A 21,210-nucleotide genomic window follows, 5' to 3' on the forward strand; every position below is an offset into this window, starting at 1 on the left:
ATTAACATGAAACATAATTTATTACAATCCTACAAATATGGGTTTATAACAACTTACAGAGCACTTTGTTAATTACACTAATTGCAAAAACTTCAGTGGACCGTGATGAAAAGCCCTTTGTGAAAAAGCACCTCTGGTTTACTGATTTTTAATGCCCCCACAAATGTTTAAAATGGAAAACGTATGTTTAAATATGAAAAGAAAAACAGTTTGTAGGCTGAATATTATATTTTATAAAATTCCTAAATTCTAATACTGGGAAATTATATCTAATCATATATAAGCTGATGTTTGGGGACAACAAATTTCAAATGTAAATAATATGAAACATAATGAACTTTTTATAGTAGAATTGTTTCATAGTATGTAAGTTCATTTTAATACATTTCATTTGGTCGTTGGTAACTCTCTAAAAAGTTCTCAAACAACCATACGGTTGGCTTTTTGCAAGTAGGGACCAACTGTCTTTTTATTTAAAGATTTACCAGCATGCTTTCTGCATTGTGGTCCCTGGATAATCACCAAATAGTTATTGAGATTTTGAATGCTTCAATATAAATACTGGTTCTCTGACTAAGCCACTTTTAAAATTTCATCTTCCTTTGGTAAATGGTATCTCATTCTGATTCTGATGAGAAATCCTGAGGCTCATTACTAATAGATCTTACTATTAGATCACAAAACTTTCCTAGAATTTTATAACAGCACATATTCTCTCATCTCTTTTTTTTGTGCAACTATCATTTTATTTTATCCACTGGTATGCCTCACAACCATATTTTCATCACCTTTAAAATGAAACATGTATCATACTAAGTTGAAATTCAAGTATTAAAAATCAGTATCTATAAATTAACATTAACTTGAATTCTGATATTATTTTTTCACAAAGGAAAAGATAACTTAAGTTAAACATTTTCACAAAAGTTCTAACTATTTATTTTTAACATGGAATAGCAAAAAGTAGGTGTTATTTTTCCCATTGAATGTGATCAGATTTCTTTAGCCAATACAAGTATTTCTTCTTTTAATATTCTGTAAGTTATATAATATTGAATATTACTTGGAGACTGAAAGTCAAATTTGGGAAAGTGCAATGATAAAACCATGATTTTTTTTTCTATAATCAGAGAAAGTGAAATACACATTGCATTTAAACAATGGCCATATTAAAAGTTTGATATTAATAACATAAAGAGACTTCAGTTTATGTTTTTTGTTTCATTTTCTTTTTTATTAATTGGCTTTGTACTTAGTGAATACAGTCAAGTTGGTACCACTGTTAGCCTCCTCCCTGTCCTCCCCCTCCCCTTGGCTCACGCATTGTGGAGTTGCATCGACCTTAACCAGTACCAGCAGATGGCTATCATCCACAATGAACTTTTGATCAGAGAGACTTACAAAGTTTCCTAAAATAATGACAGATTTCTGTCAAAGTACATGATGACCCACCAAAGGTTAGTAGTAAGACCCTACTGCTGAAAACACTATATGCGGTTGACACGTAACATGGAGTGACATGGCTGGAAGCTGGAAGATAGTAAGGACCCAGACAGTCAGAGCATCTAGAGACAGAAGGTGCTACATGGGCAACTGGGGTAAAATGACCAATATTTGTCCAAGCAACTCATGGTCTAACCTACTTAGCAGCAAATAACCTGTTGTGATGCTCACACAAGTGCAATAGTGGCACACAGCCATGGTGGGAAACCAACTGCTCTTCATTTGGCTAACTGATCTGCTCAATGGAATGGAACCCATCACTGGATCTGGGAAACAAGTCAGAACCATATCCAAAAATGAGCCCGCTCTCCACTATCAAGCTACCACAAATCATGGGTTACAAGAGGGCCTACACCTATTAAATTCTCTTTTAAAAAAATAAGTGTTATATCATTTATCTGGTGCTAAATTTACTCTCCATTGGAGAATCTGCTTCTCTTTTTCAGATAGATGCAGATCTAAGGAAAGAACCACCCTATCATACCTCAAAAGGGCCCCAGCCAAAACTAAGAATAATTGGCAAAACAAGCAAGGGTATTGTTTTCTTGGTGAACTTGGTACCAGCACAAGGGTGAAGGAGATCAACATAGAGAACAATCAACTACCAAATCAGATATCCAGAGACATAGAGGCTCCCAAGACCTAATCACTGAAGCAGACTTTAAATGAGCCCAACATGGCTCAGGGAAATTTTGCAGAAGAGGGGGCAGAAAGAATGTCAGAGCCACACGTTGGGTCATGAAACACAGAGACATTCCTCCTGCCTATAACTGAGGGCTAATTCTCTCATCTCTTTTCTAAAAATGCTAAGAATAGGACTGGAGAGATTGCTTAGTGGTTAAGTGCTTGCCTGTGAAGCCTATAGAACCCAGTTCAAGGCTCGATTCCCCAGGACCCATGTAAGCCAGATGCATAAGGTGGCGCATGCATCTGGAGTTCATTTGCAGTCACTGGAGGCCCTGGCACACACACACTCTCTCTCTCTCCCTATTTCTCTCTTCCTCTCTCTAATTAGTAAATAAAAATAAAATATTTTAAAAAATTTTTAGTGAGATGAGTATTAGAAAGAATTCTATTTCTGGTTTGTCATATTAAATACAGTAAAAAAATTATATCTCAAGTTAATTTGGGAGACTTAATGAGGAACAATTAAAATCCCAACAAGAATACTTCTAAAACTTGACATAGTCATTATAAATTATAAAATATGAAATTAAAAGGCAGCAATTAAATCAGCTAATAATTTAATATAATACTACAAAGTAATAATATCAACACTGAATCACTGATGCAAATCTAAGGAAAACAAAGAGACTTAAAAGTAAATGAGATTTAGAAGTAAATCCAAAATATGAGGATGAATATAAAGAGAGGAATATGATAATTATTTAATGAAAATCACAGAAAAACTAGACTCTAATAGGTAAAAACCAACATGCAATAATACTTCTAGTTCAAATTAAAAGTAATTCTGAAAGAGATAGTGAAAAAGAGCTTTGAGAACTTTAATGAATTTGGTAGTTCATAAAACTATACAACATTCTTCAACACATACATTCTTGAATTAAGACCAAAGAAAAACTGCAGATTAAGAAATATTATACTGTAAATGCAAATATTAAAATATTAGCATCTATAAAATCTAAGTAGCAAGTTTATTGAAGTCTTCACAAATAGTAAAATAAAAATTCATCATTTAAAAATTTTAAACTGAATACCAATCCTAACAAGAAAAACATGTTCAAAGGAATCATTAGTAAAGTATTAGATGATCAAATAAAACCATATTGTTAATGACTTTTTGTTTACCAGAGTATAACAATATCTCTAATACTCTATTCTTTTCCAAAAATCCTGTTTTTTTAACTTCCATATCCATATTTTTTATTGCACTATTCACAACATCCAGGAAATGGTACAAGTTTAGATACTTTTTCAGATATAATACAAATAATAAAAGCTATATTTTATAGACATTAATTTTATGAAAAATAATGAGTAACAATATTCAATTATTATGAAATAGTTAAGCTGATAAGGATATGTTAATAAAATAAAAAATTGTGTGGACCAATTTTTTCCTCTTCATTCATGTAAATATGAGGTAAAAAAATCTTAAAATGACTAAGTATGAAGACTTGAAACCCTGGGGTGTCCACATTGGCTCACTGATTAATTCAAATGTTCTATGTGCCAAGAACTATACTGTTATGAGACCACCAACTGTAAATAGCAAAGGACAGATTTTCTATCTTTACTCACTATTCATTTTATATTAATAACAATTCTGTAAAGATTAAGATGAAGTATTCTAAAGTCCTATGAAGAGAATTTTTTAAAAGAAAATTACAATGGATTGATTTGAATTTCCTATTTAACTGTCTGTATCAATATTGTATGCTGGTCTTGATTAAACCAACTGTGACATAACCATATTAAAAATGGTGCCTTCATAGACATAAATGATTCATATTTGTTGCAAAGCAGAAAAATCATTTTTGGAATACAATACCTTTTTAGACAATGGCTATTAAATTTTATCTGTTCTAGGCTAACTTTCACACTTATTTCTGTAGAGTTAACCTTTTAACATTATCTTCTTTTGATTTAGATCTATCTGTGCTGTGTAGGAATACTTTTATTATGGCTTCAAATGTTATAACTCTGAAATGTTTTGTTGATTTCTTTTTAAAAAATATTTTTGTTTATTTAAGCAGAGAGAGATAGAAAGAGAATGAGAATGGGCAGGCCAGAGCATCTAGCCACTGTAAACAAATTCCAGATGTATGTGTCACTTTGTGCATATGGCTTTATGTAGGTACTGGGGAATCAAACCTGGGCCGTTAGGCTTTGCAAGCAAGCATCTTAACCCCTAGCCATCTCTTCAGCCCTATTTTGCTCATTTCTAAAATTATTCAAACACAAAAAGATATAATAGAATTAAAGCTGGTTTAATTAATGGTGAAATGCCTACAAACTTATAATCAACATTTAGTGCTTTGTTCTCATTTTTAGAATGTACTTCAAAGACCTCAGTTGCACATATTCACATTATTTTACAATGTCCCAACTGTGTTGAGAAAACAATGTATCATTAGCTATGCTTTTAAGTAACTCTAATATATTTCCCTATAGCTATAGTTTGGATCACTTTTTATTCTTCAGTAAAAATAGCATTTTTTTGAAATGATATATCTGCATCATGAATATTATGAACTTCATAAGTAAGAAAAACTTTCTGCCTCATATCCAAAATTTTGAAAAATAAAAATTATATAATTGTATAAACTGCATATTGAACACACATGCACAGCAAGTTCATTGAAGAAAAATTACAAAGTAAGCAAGGTACTAATTGAATTTTTGAGGAGGACAGATTCAATCTTCAAACCATATACAGCCATTTGAACGTTTTTGCCTTATTGTACTTGAATACAAGCAAACCTTTACCTGTGCAAGCATGGGGAAGCCAAGGTTCCTACATCCGTTACAAGGAGTTAATGCTTCCCAGAGTCCCGTGGGCCCACAAGTATTTTCAACATCATCTTCCTCTTCCACTTCTCCTGGTGACAAATTTATTGTAGATGAAGTTCTCTGAAATTAAATTTATATTATACCAATATATTATACCAATGTTATTTACATATTGTAACATCAATCAAATTACATCAATTATGTGGTGTACCTTAGCAAGCAAAAGCCAGCTCACTTGTAGCCATAGTTATCTGGTTCATGTAACCAGGAAAAAAAAATATGCATGATTCAATTTAGGTGGAAAAACTGAGCGAGAAAGACAAAAATAATAAAGTTCATAATGAAGAATAGGACATGATCACAACCTAGGTAATTATGTGGACAGCTGTAAGTGTGAAAAGTCTTATGGTTTCTCAAGAATTGAAATTTAGACATAAAATTAAGAGAAAATGTAGCCTTAGGGCCATTATGAAACTACTTGGATGATATAGGAATTCCTATAAGGAATTAAGTAGGTTTTCAGAAATAAACATAAAAACTTTTTTATAACATACATGTAACTTTCAAAACTTACAATGAAAGTCGGGCATGGTGGCACATGCCTTTAATCCCAGCACTCGGGAGGCAGAGGTAGAAGGATTGCCATGAGTTCGAGGCTACCCTGAGACTCCATAGTGAATTCCAGGTCAGCCTGGGCTAGAGTGAGACCCTACCTCGAAAAACCAAAAAAAAAAAAAATAATAATAATAATAATAATAATACAATGACACGTCTTACTACAGTGATACTACATGATTACACAAGTATTTAAACCATAAGGACAAATACAGGAGAAATTTTAGCAGGTGAGGAAATCCCAAGAAAATTTGTAGACAGTGATAGATCACATTGGGGTAAGAGCTGGGGCTGCATTACCTGATCTAACACACTTAAGAACTGTGAATGTTGAGTTTTAATATGATAGAGTAATTAAGACAGAGTGGATCAGTGATCTTCTGAGTATATCTGGGACTAAAGCAGGATAAAAACTCAATACAGAAGAAATTAGGCCTCCAGAGCTATCTTCTCACCCAGACAGGAAACTAAACCTCCACAAGTGGCAAAAGTTAGAGGTTTGTTTTCCAGAAGGGTCGAAACAGGAAATTACAGATTCTCACAATACGTTTATACTGAGCAGAAAGACGTTTTTCTAAAAACCAAGAGAAATGGGTTAATACTTACATGCAGAAAATGAAGATTCTAAGCCTATCCACGTTTTCCTGAGAGACTGTGACAGCTAGATCACATTTCCCAGGTAAAGGACTAGACCTCTAGAAACTGACCTGTGGCATGATTTGAATAGAGTTTATCCACTCCACAACTCACATTGAGGTTTGATGCCCACTATGAAGTATTAAAAAGGCAGAAACAGCTCTACCTATGGAAAATGGAGGTTGGGCTTCTGGGAGGTGACTAGATAAGTCATATAAAGCAATACTGGTGGCTTTATGAGATGAGAAATAAATACCAGGAGAAATATGTGTGTGTTCCCTGTATCTTGCCACCTGATGCATTGTTCTGCCTCAGGACTCTGCCAGAAAGAAGGCCATCACCAGATATATGACTTCTTGCCCTAAAACCATCAGAACTGAGTCAAAATAAACCTCTTTTCTTTAAAGCCCATGTAGTCATGGTACTAAGTAATTAGTAACAGAAGAGGAAAAGACAACCACCTGAGGGGTAAGAAAAGCTCTATTGCAATAATGGGAAAACAGTGGGAACAGTGTCTTAATGACTGTGTGAAACCCACTGTGGTAGTTTGAAACTCAATATATTTAGGATTTTCTTACAGTTTGTAAATTAGTCCTGCAGCCACCTGGCTGGAGAAAGTGTCACTGTGTGTGGATCTTAGGGTCCAGCCTTAAGGTGGATTTGGAATTCCAGTCTAAAGACAAGCAAAGTGCTGTAGCTTTGCCTGAAGTTCCTCAAGTGTGCTTGCTTGCTTATGGTGGCTGTGGCTTCTCTCTCTCTCTGCTTCGACCTGTGAAAGCAGGCAAGCTTCTTCTGCCATTATAGAGCTTCCCCTCTACCTTCAATAAATCCCTTCCTCCATAACTGTCCCTGGTCTGGAAGTGCATCTCAAATATTTGGGGCTGACTGCAAAACCCGCCTCTGAAAGAGCCTCTTCTTGGAAACATTTCCTAGTCCAGTTCAATATAAACAACCATCACATATTTGAAAAAAGTCTCTAATAGACCAAATTTTTTATTGCATTTCCTCAGAAGGATAGAAGATATTTGCATCCATGAAACAAGAACAGAATACCACAACACATACATGCATGCATGCATACATACATGTGCATACATACATACTTTGTAAACTGAAATGGAAGGGTTAGAAAATTGATCAGTGAAAATTTCCCAGAAGATAGAATAAAAGATGCAAAGTTAGAAGTTAAGAAAACTAGAACTCTCTATCAAAAAAAGTAAGTGTTATCTCAATTTTCTGGGTGCTAACTTACTCTCCGCTCTGCTTCTCTTTCTCAGATAGATGCAGATCCTAAGGAGAGAGATGCCCCAACATACCTCAAAAGGGGCCCAACTGAAACTAAGGACAATTGGTGAAACAAGCAAGGGTGATGTTTTCCTGTGAACCAGATACCAGCACAAAGGGGAAGGAGACCAACTCAGAGAAAAATCAACTCCTACCAAGTCAGAGAGCCCCCAACACCTCAGCACTGAAGCAGACCAAAAATGAACCCAACATGGCTCAGGGAAATTTTGCGGAAGAGGGGGCGGAAAGAATGTCAGAGTCACATGTTGGGTCATGATTTGCAGAGACATTTATCATACCAATAACTGTGGGCTAACTCCACAATGCACGACCCATTTACATCAACAAGAAGGGTCCAATGGGAGGGGGTAGATCATAGATGAGCCTAAACAATGGTACCAAACTGCCTGTATTTGCTGAAAAGAAAACTAATAAATTAAATTTTTTTAAAAAAAAAGAAAACTAGAGCATCTAATAACGAAATTAAATAGTATCTCAATAACTTACTGTCTCACTGTATGCTGTAAACTTTGTAGCATCATGGGACTGTTTTTTGTTAATTACTTTCATCCACAAAACAACCCTTGAAGGCAAACAGCATTTGCCTTGCTTTATAAATAATGAGACTAAAGAAAGATAGGCCAGGCTGGAGAGATGGCTTAGCAGATAAGCACTTGCCTATGAAGCCTAAGGACCCTGGTTTGAGGCTTGATTCCCCAGGACCCACATTAGCCAGATGTACAAGGGGTGCACTCATCTGGAATTTGTTTGCAGTGGCTGGAGGCCGTGGCACACCCATTCTCTCTCTCTCTCTCTCCCTCTCTCTCTCCGTGTGTGTGTGTGTGTGTGTGTGTGTGTGTGTGTGTGTGTGTATGCCTCTTTCTCTCTCTGTCTGTCGTTCTCAAATAAATAAACAAAAAATTAAAAAAAAAAAAAAAGAAAAACAGCTCAAGTAAAATTCAAAGTCCCAAAGTGGCTAAGAAAGGTGTCCAAACCAGATTGTAAAATCACATACTTTTTCCCTCCTTAACCAATGTGACAATGACACATTGGCACAAAATCCTATAAAAGGCAATTTATTAAAAAACTAAGCTAATATAGTTGCCCTTTAAATAAATGGGTTTTTTTTTAAATTCTTTTGCTACCTGATACACCTTGGACCATTATTTCAATTTGTAAGAGCCAGTGAAATTTTCTGGAATTTGGCAGAGAGCAACTGGTAGTTTCATATATGCACATTACCAGTAATTAAAGGTAGTTATCAAACAAGCTTTTTTATCCTGCAGATCCTCTGGATGAAAAGAAAAATCTTAAAAAGTTTAAAACCTTAATCTAACAAGAATTTTATCAATATTGTCCACAAAGGTGAATAAAATGATCAGCAGCCTCTCCCTCACCAATTTACGATGGGCTAGTGCTTTCTCCACCCTAGCTTGGCATGGCACTAGAAACTAGTCCATACCTGGCTGGCAACTGTCAGGGTTCATTGATCAGCCATGTTCCATACCATTGCTGTTTGGGGTTTAACTAATGGTTCTGCAATTATTTTATTCAATTGTGTAATGAGCTTCCTACATACAGCTTCTCTTTAAAGAACAAATAATCCATCTGCCCTGCTCACACATTTCCAAGTATTTACCACTGTGCAACCAAAATAACAAATAATATATAAATTTTTCAATTTGGCATCAAGATTTTGTGGTCAAACTACTCTTTGTTTGTTTTTTTTTTCTTTAAGTACTAACAATTGAATACAGAACCTCTTGTATGTCAAGCAAGCACTCTACCTGGGAGCTACATCTCCAGTCCTCTTTTCCCACTTTAAAAAATTTTGAGAAGCCAGGCGTGGTGGCGTACGCCTTTAATCCCAGCACTTGGGAGGCAGAGGCAGGAGGATCGCCATGAGTTCAAGGCCACCCTGAGACTACAGAGTTAATTCTAGGTCAGCCTGGACCAGAGTGAGACCCTACCTCAAAAACCAAAATAAATAAATAAATAAATAAAATCTGAGACAGTTGCTCAGACTGGCCTTGAACTTGTGGACACCCCTGCCGCAGTCTCCTGAGTAATGGACCACAGGCCTGCGCTACCAGGCCCAGCCTTTGTCCTTTCTCCTTCATCCATTATACGCATTGCAGACTGTAATGAAGTGTCCAGCTTTATCTATCATGGTCCTCACTTTTTAGTCACGCGTTCCTTCTCTATTCAGTTTGTGGCTGTGGTTAGGGATTTTGTTTCTAAAACTGGATGGTCCTAGATGCAAACTCTAACTACGCCCACTTATTAGCCAAACAGTTTTCAACAGATACGATCTTTCCCAGCCTTGCTCACTTACACATACAACGAAATATAACACTCACTGGTTTGTTCCTGACAATCAAGTCAGGTCATAGATATAAATTATCTGACATAGTAAGCTCTCATAAAATATTTCCTGGTTTAGCTAGTACTTGCTAATAATAATGTGGATTTAATACAGATTTCAGTCATATAAAAATTTCCAGATTTCTCACAAATATGAATTATGTCACTCCCCTTTAAGTATTTATAGCTTCTTATGAGAGTACATGCATTATGGTATATCACAGACACCCTGAAATAACAGATGACCAATGAGAGAAAGCATTGGCTTTGAAATCAAACAGATATATGCACTTAAGTCCTAGCTGTGCAACTCCCCGGCTATGCGACGATGAGCAAGTTACACCATCTCACCAATTCTGTTTCCTTATCTGTATAAGTCAATATCATAAATTTCATTTTACAGGACTATATCAAGAGAAAATTAACTGCTTGACAGTAACTGGCACATAAAATAATAATTATTAATAGTTTTATTATCTTTATCTTGAAAGAGTTGTATACACACAAAGAAAGTACATCCACATACACTTGAACACAAGTGGCTTACTTCACCCATTTAATTGCAAGCTGTTTGAAAGAAATTGCCTTCTTCATATTTGGATCTTGCACAGTGTGTTGTGCATGGCAGAACTTAATAAATATTTACTGAATGAAGTATTGTATGGATGAACTGTATTTTATTTTGACTATCTAGAAAATTTTATTTATAATATTAAGGGAAAGTACATAACTGTATAACAAATACCATAACTGCTATTTTAGTTTTATTTTTTATGTTAACATTGCCAGTGGCTTTAACAGAAATGAGGAAATGTATCGGTGGTTTAGCACTGCCCTCTAAAGACGGAATAGAAATCTGTTATGTACAATCAGAATTTTTAACTTTCTATCAACTAAAGATAGCTTGGGAAGATTTTATCAGGCTCAATATGATTTTAATTATGTATGGAAAGAAAGCCATATGAGCACACTTAAAGTCAGGAGGCTTTCTTTACTACAAACACCTTTGAAACTGGATCTCAGTACTTTGGAAGTTCCACAAGCAAAGAGAAAATTCTTCTGTAGAAAACAGACCTCCATGTATATAGTCTCAGCATATGAGCTCTCTTGGTTATGATGTGATAATTATAGAGAAACATTATGCCAAGTCTATATTGCTACAAAGGCAGAACAACTCTTAATGCATAAAATACCATGGGAAGACACATTTGAATTTGAACAAATAGATTTTTAGAATAAGTATAAAAATCTAACACTGAAGAAATGGCACTTCTTGTGAAGTAAAATGTATGTTTCTGTGTATGTCTGTCTGTCTCTGGGTATAATGTTTGAGATATCTCATATTTTTTATTATTACCTAATTATATATAATGGTGCTTAATAACTTATCAAATGCTTTCATATGTAGAGTAGCCCCATGAAGGAGAGTAAAGATTCCCAATTTTACAGGTAAAGAAACTATGCTGTACGAGATGTTAGTCAATTTGAAAAGCCAAATTACATATGAAGCCAATTTATAATCAAAGGAACTATATCCTGTGGAAGCAAGATCCTAATTATTTAAATATTTAAAAGAATACTAGGCATTGAAGCCAGCTCTCACTATGTTTTCCCCATTGTGGTGGTGTGGGTTAGGCGTCCCCCATAAATTAATGTGCTCTGGATGATTGGTCCTCAGCTGGTAACAATTTGGAGGTGAAGCTTCACTGGAGAGGTTATGCTGTTGGTTGTGGACTTGTGATAGCAGCTTTCCCTTGTCAGAGCTCAGCTCACTCTCCTGCTGTCATTTTTCACCTGCTGTGGCAGATTGTAATGTCCAGCCTCTGCTCAGACTAGCTTTCCCCTGTCATCATGAGCTTCTCCTTGAGACTAAAAAAAAAAAAAAAAGCTTTCCTTTCTTCTCATCAGCTGCTTTTGGTAGGATGCTTTATTCCAGCAGCAAGGTAACTACAACCTTCATATAACACTTGGGAGATGAAACTGAAACTTCATGACAGGTCATGTACAAACTGAAAGTTTGCTTATTTTTTAAATAATTCATTGTATAGAAGGATACTTCTCTCTCTCTCTCCCTCCCCCACCCCCCTCTTCGTTTTGAGGCATTTTTTTTTCTATAGCCTAGCCTGGCTTTGAATTTCTGGAGATTCCCCCATCTCAGCCACCTAAGCGCTAGGATTAAAGACATGTGCCACCACACCCAGCTGAATAGGATAATTTTCATCAACTCTTTTGCCAAGTATAGAATTTCCTCCTTCTCACAAGCTTTTCTCATTAGCTTCTCAAATTCTTTCATGCTTTACTACACAGGCCATTTTACCTTGGTGTGCATTCATCCCTCATGGACATAATCTTGTTACTCAGAAGATGGTACATTAAACTGCTATTGCCCAGCAATTCAAAGGGGAATAAGGGTTATATGATAACATGAAAGATCATGTTTTATTTCTGTATTGTTTTCTGAGTGGGGGTTCAGAGCCTAGTGGAGTACTGAGAGAAGAAAATGCTAATGCTTTAGTTGGTTCAATTTTGACCAAGTTTTGACAGTTTTAACAACCTGATAGGACCATATCACTATAACAGGAGCAGACTCACTGAAATTTAGTCCTAAGAAATAGACCACATGCCATACTTTAATAATATAGCGGCATCAAACATAAAATTTTTGAATGCTCATCACCATTGATCATCTGTTTATAATTTTCCCAAAATGACTCTGAAAGGCTGCCTCTACTACCTTTCACCCTTTGCCTCAGGCTAGTGAAAGTTACAGTAGGTGCAGCAGTTATGTCTTCTGAAAAATAAAACTTCTCCCCAATTTCTGTGAACTTAACTGTGAATCCTAAGCCACAAGCAAAAGAAGCAGCAGCAGCAGCAGCAAAACAAGTCTGTGGGTCAAGGAGCATGCTGTGTCCAGCTCTGAGCCACCAGGGTCCAATGATGATATTGGCTGTGGTGACCCCTAAACTTGAGGATGATCCAGGGTAAGTGGATTTCACATTTATCATCAACCATTTTCTCTGCAATTAAACTAACAGAGCCATTCTCTTTTAAACAGTGAATGTGCTATTACAATTTCTCCAAAATGCTCAGTTCCAACCCCCCATGGTGACCCCAGTTTCTCTTTACATGTCTAACATCCTTTGCACAGCCATCTGGGAAATACCAGAAATTCATTTGGTTTGCTATTCAACTTTAATACAATAAATTTTTATGTCTATTCTTATTCTTTTTATCTCTTAAAGCATCCCTCGGGTCTGTGAAGGGCCTGGTAATTCTGTTCATTTCAAAATGAGAGAAAAAAGTCTAAACAGTTGTCAATACATAGAAGCTAATTTATGAAGTGCTAAAGTGACTCTAGAACATTTAGATAAGCTTAGTTTGGTTTTCAGCAAGCCAGTACATAAAGCAAAATGTATAGCTTTTAGAAAACGAAATTATCTTTCATGATAGGTCATTTTATATGAGCAAATAATATGTTCCTAAAAGTTTGTTTTTTCTAATCAAATTTATTAAGGTTCTTACTTGCACACATAAACAGACATCCTTTTAAGCATATACACTTACACAGTCACCACAATAAAGCTAATATCCATCCCCATAGATGGTTGTCTTAAACCCCTTCCCTGTCAGCATGCTTCAACCTTTTGCAACAGGATATTTTTTCTGCTACTGTCTTTTTCAGATCTACACATATCCTTCAATCTTTTATATCTACATTATTCTTGTACTGTCCAACTCCTTACCACATTATCAACAACAAATATTATTATACTCCCTTGTATCCAAATTCATCAACCAGCACCAGGCCTATTGTGATTACTAATGTTCACATGGTCATGTGTTTATTCTTTCTTTTCATATCTAATATGATTTATTGTTTAGTTTTATACTTTTGTGCTCTCAACTAAATTATAATCTTTCAAGAAGTACTAAAAGTATTTGGCATAAACTTATTTGGAGATCAGTTTGATCCATTCAGGGCTGTTTTAAATGTGTTTTTAAAAAACAATTTCTTCTTACATTTTTATTTATTTACTTATTTGAGAAAGAGGCAGAGGGGGAGAACAGGCATGCCAGGGCTTTTAGCCATGGCAAACAAATTCCAGACACATGTGCCATCTTGTGAACCTGGCTTATGTGGGTAATGGGGAACTGAACCTGGGTCCTTGGGTTTTACAGCAAGCATCTTAACCGCTAAGCCATCTTTGTATCCTATTTTTCAAAATATTATTCAAGAGTAACCTTTACTGCAGAACTAGATTAGGCACACCAGTAAGACTTACATCCCCTTGTATGGTATCTCTATACATATTCAGCTAGATCTTGTCACTTCGGATATGGTAACAAGTGATTCTTGACATTCTGAGTTCTTGGAATTTATGTACTAACACATCCCTAATATTATTTTCCCATGGAGACTTTTATCTTCACAGATACCAACACACTGGTTAATATTGAACATTAAAATTCAGAAACACCTTTAGGCATGTTTTCACATATCTTTTTCTGCATGACTCCTTCCATCCTATTCCTTTGTCTGAAAACTATAGCTGACTCAGGCTGCCACCAAACCCTTCTGCAGTACTTTCGACTATGGAAAACCATCTGACTCTATCTCCATCTTCTCTTATATGAATTATTTAGGACATTATATTTGGCAGAAAGCAAAGTTAATAGTAAGGATTGTCTCCTTGTCAACTAAAGTAGATAGTCTTGTCTTTTACCCCAGTTTGATAATGGGTTTTTAATATATCTTGTCTAGTATTCTAGTAGATTACAAAAGGAATTATTTCATGACATTATTACTTACAAAAGTATAACCTGGACACTTTTAAAAATAAAACATATATACTTTTTATCTGTTTCTCCATTCTGTAACATTCTTCACTTTTCACATTCTGCCTGCTCAGTCATCTCATTTTCCTCTATCTTGTACAAATCCTATAAATCTGTTAATATTCACTCTTTCCTCACTGCCAACTCCACAGTTATCACTTGAATTTGGTCATTTCCTTCCAGTCATGGCAGACAGGGACGCTATTTGGAACACTGGCAGGACCTTGCATCTCAGTGGATGTCCTTGGTATTTTGGAGCAAGGATCTTGCAGACAACTGTCATCCCTTTGAAGGACAGCTCTTGACTGTTGGACCTTACTGGAAACTGAACACTTGACAATGAGCCACCAAGCTGTCATGCATCATGTGGTGGTGACCATGTGTTAGGCTTTAGCTGACTGTGATGGTTAAGTTTTGTTGTCAGCTTGATATTGGTTAGGAATCTGTAGATATCCCTCATGGTTGGGTCTCTGACACTCACCCATTCATAGTAGCAGTCCACCATTAAATTGAAGTGGTATATAAATGGTAAGCTAAAGAAGATCTTGAAGGCACAAGGAAGTTACCCAATTGCCTATAGCTCCTATTTCCCTTGTAATTTTTGACTCCAATCATGCACCACTGGCATCATGGGGTGGCTCAAGGAGAAAAGACTGGCAAGTTTTAGAGATGGTTCCGCACACTATGCACACTATGCAGGAACTATCCAGAGGTGGACTTTCAGTAACAACCCTGAAGGAGAAAGGTGAAAGAAAATGTCACAATGAGCAGAAATTCAGGCAGGGAACATGGTTGTGCATTTTCTTAGAAAGAAAAATAGCCAGATATGTGGTTAAATGCTGACTCATGGGCTGTAGCCAGTGGGTTTGTTGGATCATCAGGGGCTTGAACTGAACATGATTAGAAAACTGATGTGGGCCAAGCATGGTGGCATGTACCTTTAATCTTAGCACTTAGGAGGATAAGGTAGGAGGGTTTCCATGAGTTAGAGGTCAGATGGGCACTACAGAGTAAGTCCCAGGTCAGCCTCAACAAAATAAAAACTGGTACTGGAGGGATGGTTTAGCAGTTAAGGTATTGTTCTGTAAAGCCAAAGGACCCAGGTTTGATTCTCCAGGACCCACGTAAACCAGATGCACAAGGGGGCGCATATGTCTGGAGTTTGTTTACAATGGCTCGAGCTCTGCCACACCCATATTCAGATTCTCTCTCTCTCTCTTCACCCCCTTTCTCCCTCTTTCTCTCTGCCAAATAAATAAATAAAAATAATTAAAAATAAATCAAAGTAAGGAAGGAGGGAGGGAAGAAAGAAGGGAAGAAAATTGATAAGAAAGATATTTAAAGCCAGGCGTGGTGGTGCACGCCTTTAATCCCAGCACTTGGGAGGCAGAGGTAGGAGGATCGCCGTGAGTTCGAGGCCACCCTGAGACTCCATAGTGAATTCCAGGTCAGCCTGGGCTAGAGTGAGACCCTACCTCGCAAAAAGAAAAAAAAAAAAGAAAGATATGTAAGGAATGGATATAACATAGATCTCTCTGAATGGGCAAAGAATATTAAGGTACATATGTATTATATATGGCTTAGCAGTTAAGGCACTTGCCTGAGAAGCCAAAGGACCCATGTTCAACTCTCCATATCCCATGTAAGCCAGCCTCACAAAGGTGAGGCAAGCACAATGTCGCACATGCCCACTAGGTGGTGCAAGCATCTGGTGTTCGACTGTTATGGCTGAGGTCCTGGCACACCAATTCTCTCTCCTCTCTCTCTCTCTCTTTCTAAAATAAGAAAGAACTTTTTTAAGGTGGGTCCAGCAGAGGATGCCTTTGATAATCAAATATATAGGATGATTTGTTCTGTGGATAGCAGTCAACCTCTTTTCCTCGACTTCCCTGCCATTGCCCAAGTAGGTCCATGAACAAAGAGGATGTGATCCCAGGGATGGAGGTTATTCATTGCTTCAGCAATATGGACTTCCAATCACCAAGGCTGGCCTGGCTACAACTTATGCCAAATCTGCCAGCAGCAGAAACCAATACCAGCCAATAACATCATGGCAATTAACTATACTGGACCATTTCCACCATGTACAGGACAGTATTTCGTCCTTACTGGAACACAGAATAATTCTGGGTATGATTTTCCTTTTCTGCACATAATGCTTCTGCTAAAACTAACACATGGATGTACAGAATGCTTTATCCACCATCATGTATTCCACAAAGAATTGCTTCTGTCCAAGGAATTCACTTCACAGCCAAAGAAATGAGGCAGTGGGTTCATGCTCACTGAATTCACTAGTCTTACTATCTCACCATCTTGAAGCAGTTGGCTTGATAGAATGATGGGATTGTATGGCCCTTTAAATATACAGTTATTGGGCCAACTCGGTGGTAGCCTTGGTGAGAAGGGGCAGAGTTCTCCATAAGGCTGTATATACTTGTAATCAGTGCCCAATATATGATACCATTTCTGCTCTAGTCATTTTTCAAGGGTACAGTGATCAAAAGGTGGAAACGGGAATGGGACTACTCACCATCACTTCAGGAGACCCCCCCTGGTAAATTTTGTGCTTCTTATTTCCACAATCTTATGTTTTGCTGGCCTAGAAGTTTTCATTCCAGAGGGGAGAGAATTTCTTTCTGCCAGGAAAAACACCAAACCTTCCATTGAGCCAGAAGCTAAGACTATCCCCTGGCTACTTTGTATTCCTCATACCCTTGAGTCAATGGATTAATCAAGTAATTACAGTGGATATGGATAATTCATCAGACAACTAGGCTGAAATTGGACTGTTCCTTTACAATGAAAGTAAGAAAGAGTATTTCTTGGGTTCAGGAGATTCTTTAGGGTACCTCTTGGTATTATCATACACTCTCTAATCAAGGTCAATGGAAAACTACAACCAAATCAACAGGATGCTACATGGACCAGACCCTTCAGAAAGGAAGGTGTTAGGTCACCCACCAGTTAAAGAACTAAGACTTACTGAGATATCTGCTGTGAGTGGAGGAAAGGCAGAATAGGTAGTAGAAGAAGGTAGTTACAAATAACAGCTAATTCCATGGGACCCGTTACCAAGACCAGGATTGTTTTTGCCCTGTTTTGCAAAGAGTAATTGTGCATAGTGCACATAAACCAAGAAGATACTCGTGGTTTTGTTTCCTTTATTTTTTTACACTATAACTTTGATTTACATATCAGTAGTTTAGTATTTTCAAACCTATATTTTCATATTTAAACTATAGGATTGTAGAAACTAAAACTACCTCAAGGAACATTGCCTTGTATTGGTGCAGGTTCAGAATAATGTGCTCCAGTTTACACATGAAATAATTTTATCACATTAGACATAGTTATGTCCTGGGTGTTAGATTTACTTGGAAATGAAGCAGTGCTTAAGGATATGGGGCTTGCTGTCAGGTTGACAAAGGTGCCACTTGTAAAGGTTAAATTATATTATCAACTTAATCATATTGGGAACCCAGTAAGAGAAACAACCCTTAGGTGGATCTGTGAGGCCATTCCAAGGATTTCCAGAAAGAATGACCCTTGTGGTGAGTAAATATATATAATTCTCCAAGACAGCACAAAGCCTTCTGTCTGGCTGCCTATGCTACTTGCTATTATGTGTATCTACCCTTTTGTTGCCATCCTTCAAAGACATGGGAGCCCAATTTCATCAGCCTTCTGATGTGGACTGAAAACCACCAATTCTCCAGGAATCCTCTAGGCCTTTAGTGTCAGATAGAGACTTCTGAGGCATCCAGCCTTATGGACTAAGCAGATACTGGATTATTAGTCTATACCCTTCAGACAGCCATTGTTAATGCCAGCCAATATGCCGTCTATAATACATATTCATTCTATCATTTCTGTTCCTCCAGAGGACCCAGACCAATGCAATATTCTAAGTTACTGTGTGGTATTTCCACATGCTTTGTGTACAAGCAGTTACTCAGTTCAGCTACATGAAATTAATTTTTATAAAAACAAAGTATAAAATATAAATATATTATTAACTGAATGAATAAAACTATGAGGAAGAATTTTACATTTAAAACTATATAAATATGCTAGATATTAACTGTGTTTGGTCAGCAAGAAATTGATTAACTCTAGGTTATCATGACACTAAACAGATATTAAACCAGAATGTAAACTGGAGATTTTGAACAGTCTGTTTCAATATTAATACAGACAAGGGTAGGGTAAGGGCACAGAGCTGCTCAGAGTTGTGGCGCAGATGGCTGAAACTAATGATTTGATACTTTTGGGTGACTTCCATGATTCTCATTGCTGGCTGGAAGAAATTACATATTCAGATATGGCCTTCAATTTTTTTTAATATGAAAAAACATATTTTGCTACAAACATTAGCATAATAAGTGACAAAGCATCTAGATATGAGAATCATTTCTCCCAGTTCATATACAAAGACAGATCATGCTAACTCATAGTATAGTGTGCATGTGAAGATGAAAGACAAAAACAAAACCAGAAACTGGAGCACAATTTGGTTAAATCATTACTCAGGAAATAAAGTGGCAGAAATAAAGACCATTGATCGAGCGTGGTGGTGTATGCCTTTAATCCCAACACTTGGGAGGCAGAGGTAGGAGGATCGCCATGAGTTCGAGACCATTCTGAGACTACATAGTTAATTCCAGGTCAGCCTCAGCCAGAGTGAGACTCTACCTCAAAAAACAAAAATAAACAAACAAAAAAGACCATCAAGAGCTGAAGAGATGGCTTAGTGGTTAAGTGCTTGTCTGTGAAACCTAAGGACCTGGTTCGAGGCTTGATTCCCCAGGACCCATGTTAGCCAGATGCATACACGTCTGGAGTTCATTTGCAGTGGCTGGAGGCCCTGGTGCTCCCATTCTCTCTCTCTCCCTCTTTCTCTGTCACTCTCAAATAAATAAATAAAAATGAACAAAATAATTTTTTAAAGACCATCATGTAATATCTTCAATATTTAAATATGCTATGATACATTCATAAAAACAATATTCAAAAAAAGAATTGGGGGCTGGAGAGATGGCTTAGTGGTTAAAGTACTTGCCTGTGAAGCCTAAGTACACATGTTCAACTCTCCAGGTCCCACATACATAAGCAAGATACACACAGTGATGCAAGTGCTGAAGGTTGCACATATGCACGAGGGGGCACACACATCTGGAGTATGACTGCAGCGTCTGGAGGCCCTGGCGTGCCAATTCTCTCTCTCTCTCTCTCTTTCTCACTCTGAGTCTCACTCTTGTTCATGCTCTCTCACATAGGAAAAGAAGGCAAGTCTGTTGGGCTTGCCTCAAAAAAAAAAAAAAGAAGATTGGAAGTTTCCTTTACCACACATGTGATGACATTAAGAAAGTTTATCTCTGTAGGTGTTTGGCTGGTTTTGTGTATGTATTTGTTAAATATACCTTGTAATTAAGTTTCTGTTTAAATAAATATTGACCGCCCCCAAAATAAATAAATATACCTTGTGAATTTGTTTTTTAGTGCAAAGAATTTGAATTTTTACAAAACATGTCTGAAGATCCTAAAAAATATGACCTAGGACTGGAGAGGTGACTTAGTGGTCAAGGCAGTTGCATGTGAAGCCTAAATAGCGTGCTTTGATTCACCAGTATTCACATAACCCAGATGCACAAGGTGGCACATGCCTCTGTCGTTTGTTTGCAGTGGCTGGAGGCATGCCCATATTCTCTTTCTCTCTCTCTCCAACTATCTTTCTGTCTCATAAATAAATAAATTATATTTTTTAAAACCTTTGGCCTGTACCCTACATCTGTCACATTATTCAACAATGCCATTTTGTCTCGTAAAGTCAAAGCCTCTTTCTTGGCTGTCTGCATTGAATAACTAACTCATCCATAAAGTCTAAATACCTCTCCAAACCTGAAGACAACCCTGAAGGGCTACGCAGCTCCAGAGCCCACGAAATACTGGTCAGGAAGGGACAGATCATCAGCGGCCTACACTTAAACCTTCTCCAGGAGGATCTCTAGGGGTGATCTATATCTTCTCCAAATTTCCTTCCGTCTGCTTCCTTCCCCTAGTGACAGATATTTTTGTAGCTTTGTTTATACTTTATGGTTATTCTCCTCTCTCTTTCCATGATTTCACAATCATTCATGCTGAACTGTTTTAGGATCTTCAACACAGAAACGTAAGTAAGGAATGTTAAGAAAAGGCTAATGTTAAGTCAAGGCAAACATCCAATGAAATAAGATAATACATTGTATAACTCCAATGTGTTAGTCTTCCTCCTCTCCTTCTCCTTCTTCTCTCCATCTCCCCTATCTCTCACATGTGGGCATATGTTGTGTACAGTGTAGGCAAGCTCCAGTGATTCTTCTGTCTCTGCCTCCCTCATCACTGGGGTCACAGGCATGCATGGCCACACCTGGCTTTTTATGCAGGTGCTGGGATTGAACACAAATTCTCATGATTGGACAGCACTCTTACCCACTGAGCCATGTCTCCAGCACTTCA

General features: G+C 37.0%; 1 protein-coding gene across 25 annotated transcripts in view; it reads right to left on the minus strand.

The window, feature by feature from the left end:
* The window catches only part of Anks1b (ankyrin repeat and sterile alpha motif domain containing 1B), a 1,062,135-nt gene that overhangs the window by 798,965 nt on the left and 241,960 nt on the right, over positions 1-21,210 (minus strand). For 23 of the 25 annotated variants that reach the window (XM_045152363.1, XM_045152361.1, XM_045152357.1 and 20 more), the window contains exon 9: positions 4,954-5,097. The exons of the other annotated variants lie outside the window; for them this stretch is intronic. In XM_045152363.1, coding sequence (XP_045008298.1) covers positions 4,954-5,097 — 144 coding nt within the window. The remainder of the gene's footprint in view (positions 1-4,953; positions 5,098-21,210) is intronic. 25 annotated transcript variants of the gene reach the window in all.

The sequence above is a fragment of the Jaculus jaculus genome, chromosome 6 (assembly GCF_020740685.1).
Source record: "Jaculus jaculus isolate mJacJac1 chromosome 6, mJacJac1.mat.Y.cur, whole genome shotgun sequence".
Taxonomy (NCBI): Eukaryota; Metazoa; Chordata; class Mammalia; order Rodentia; family Dipodidae; genus Jaculus; species Jaculus jaculus.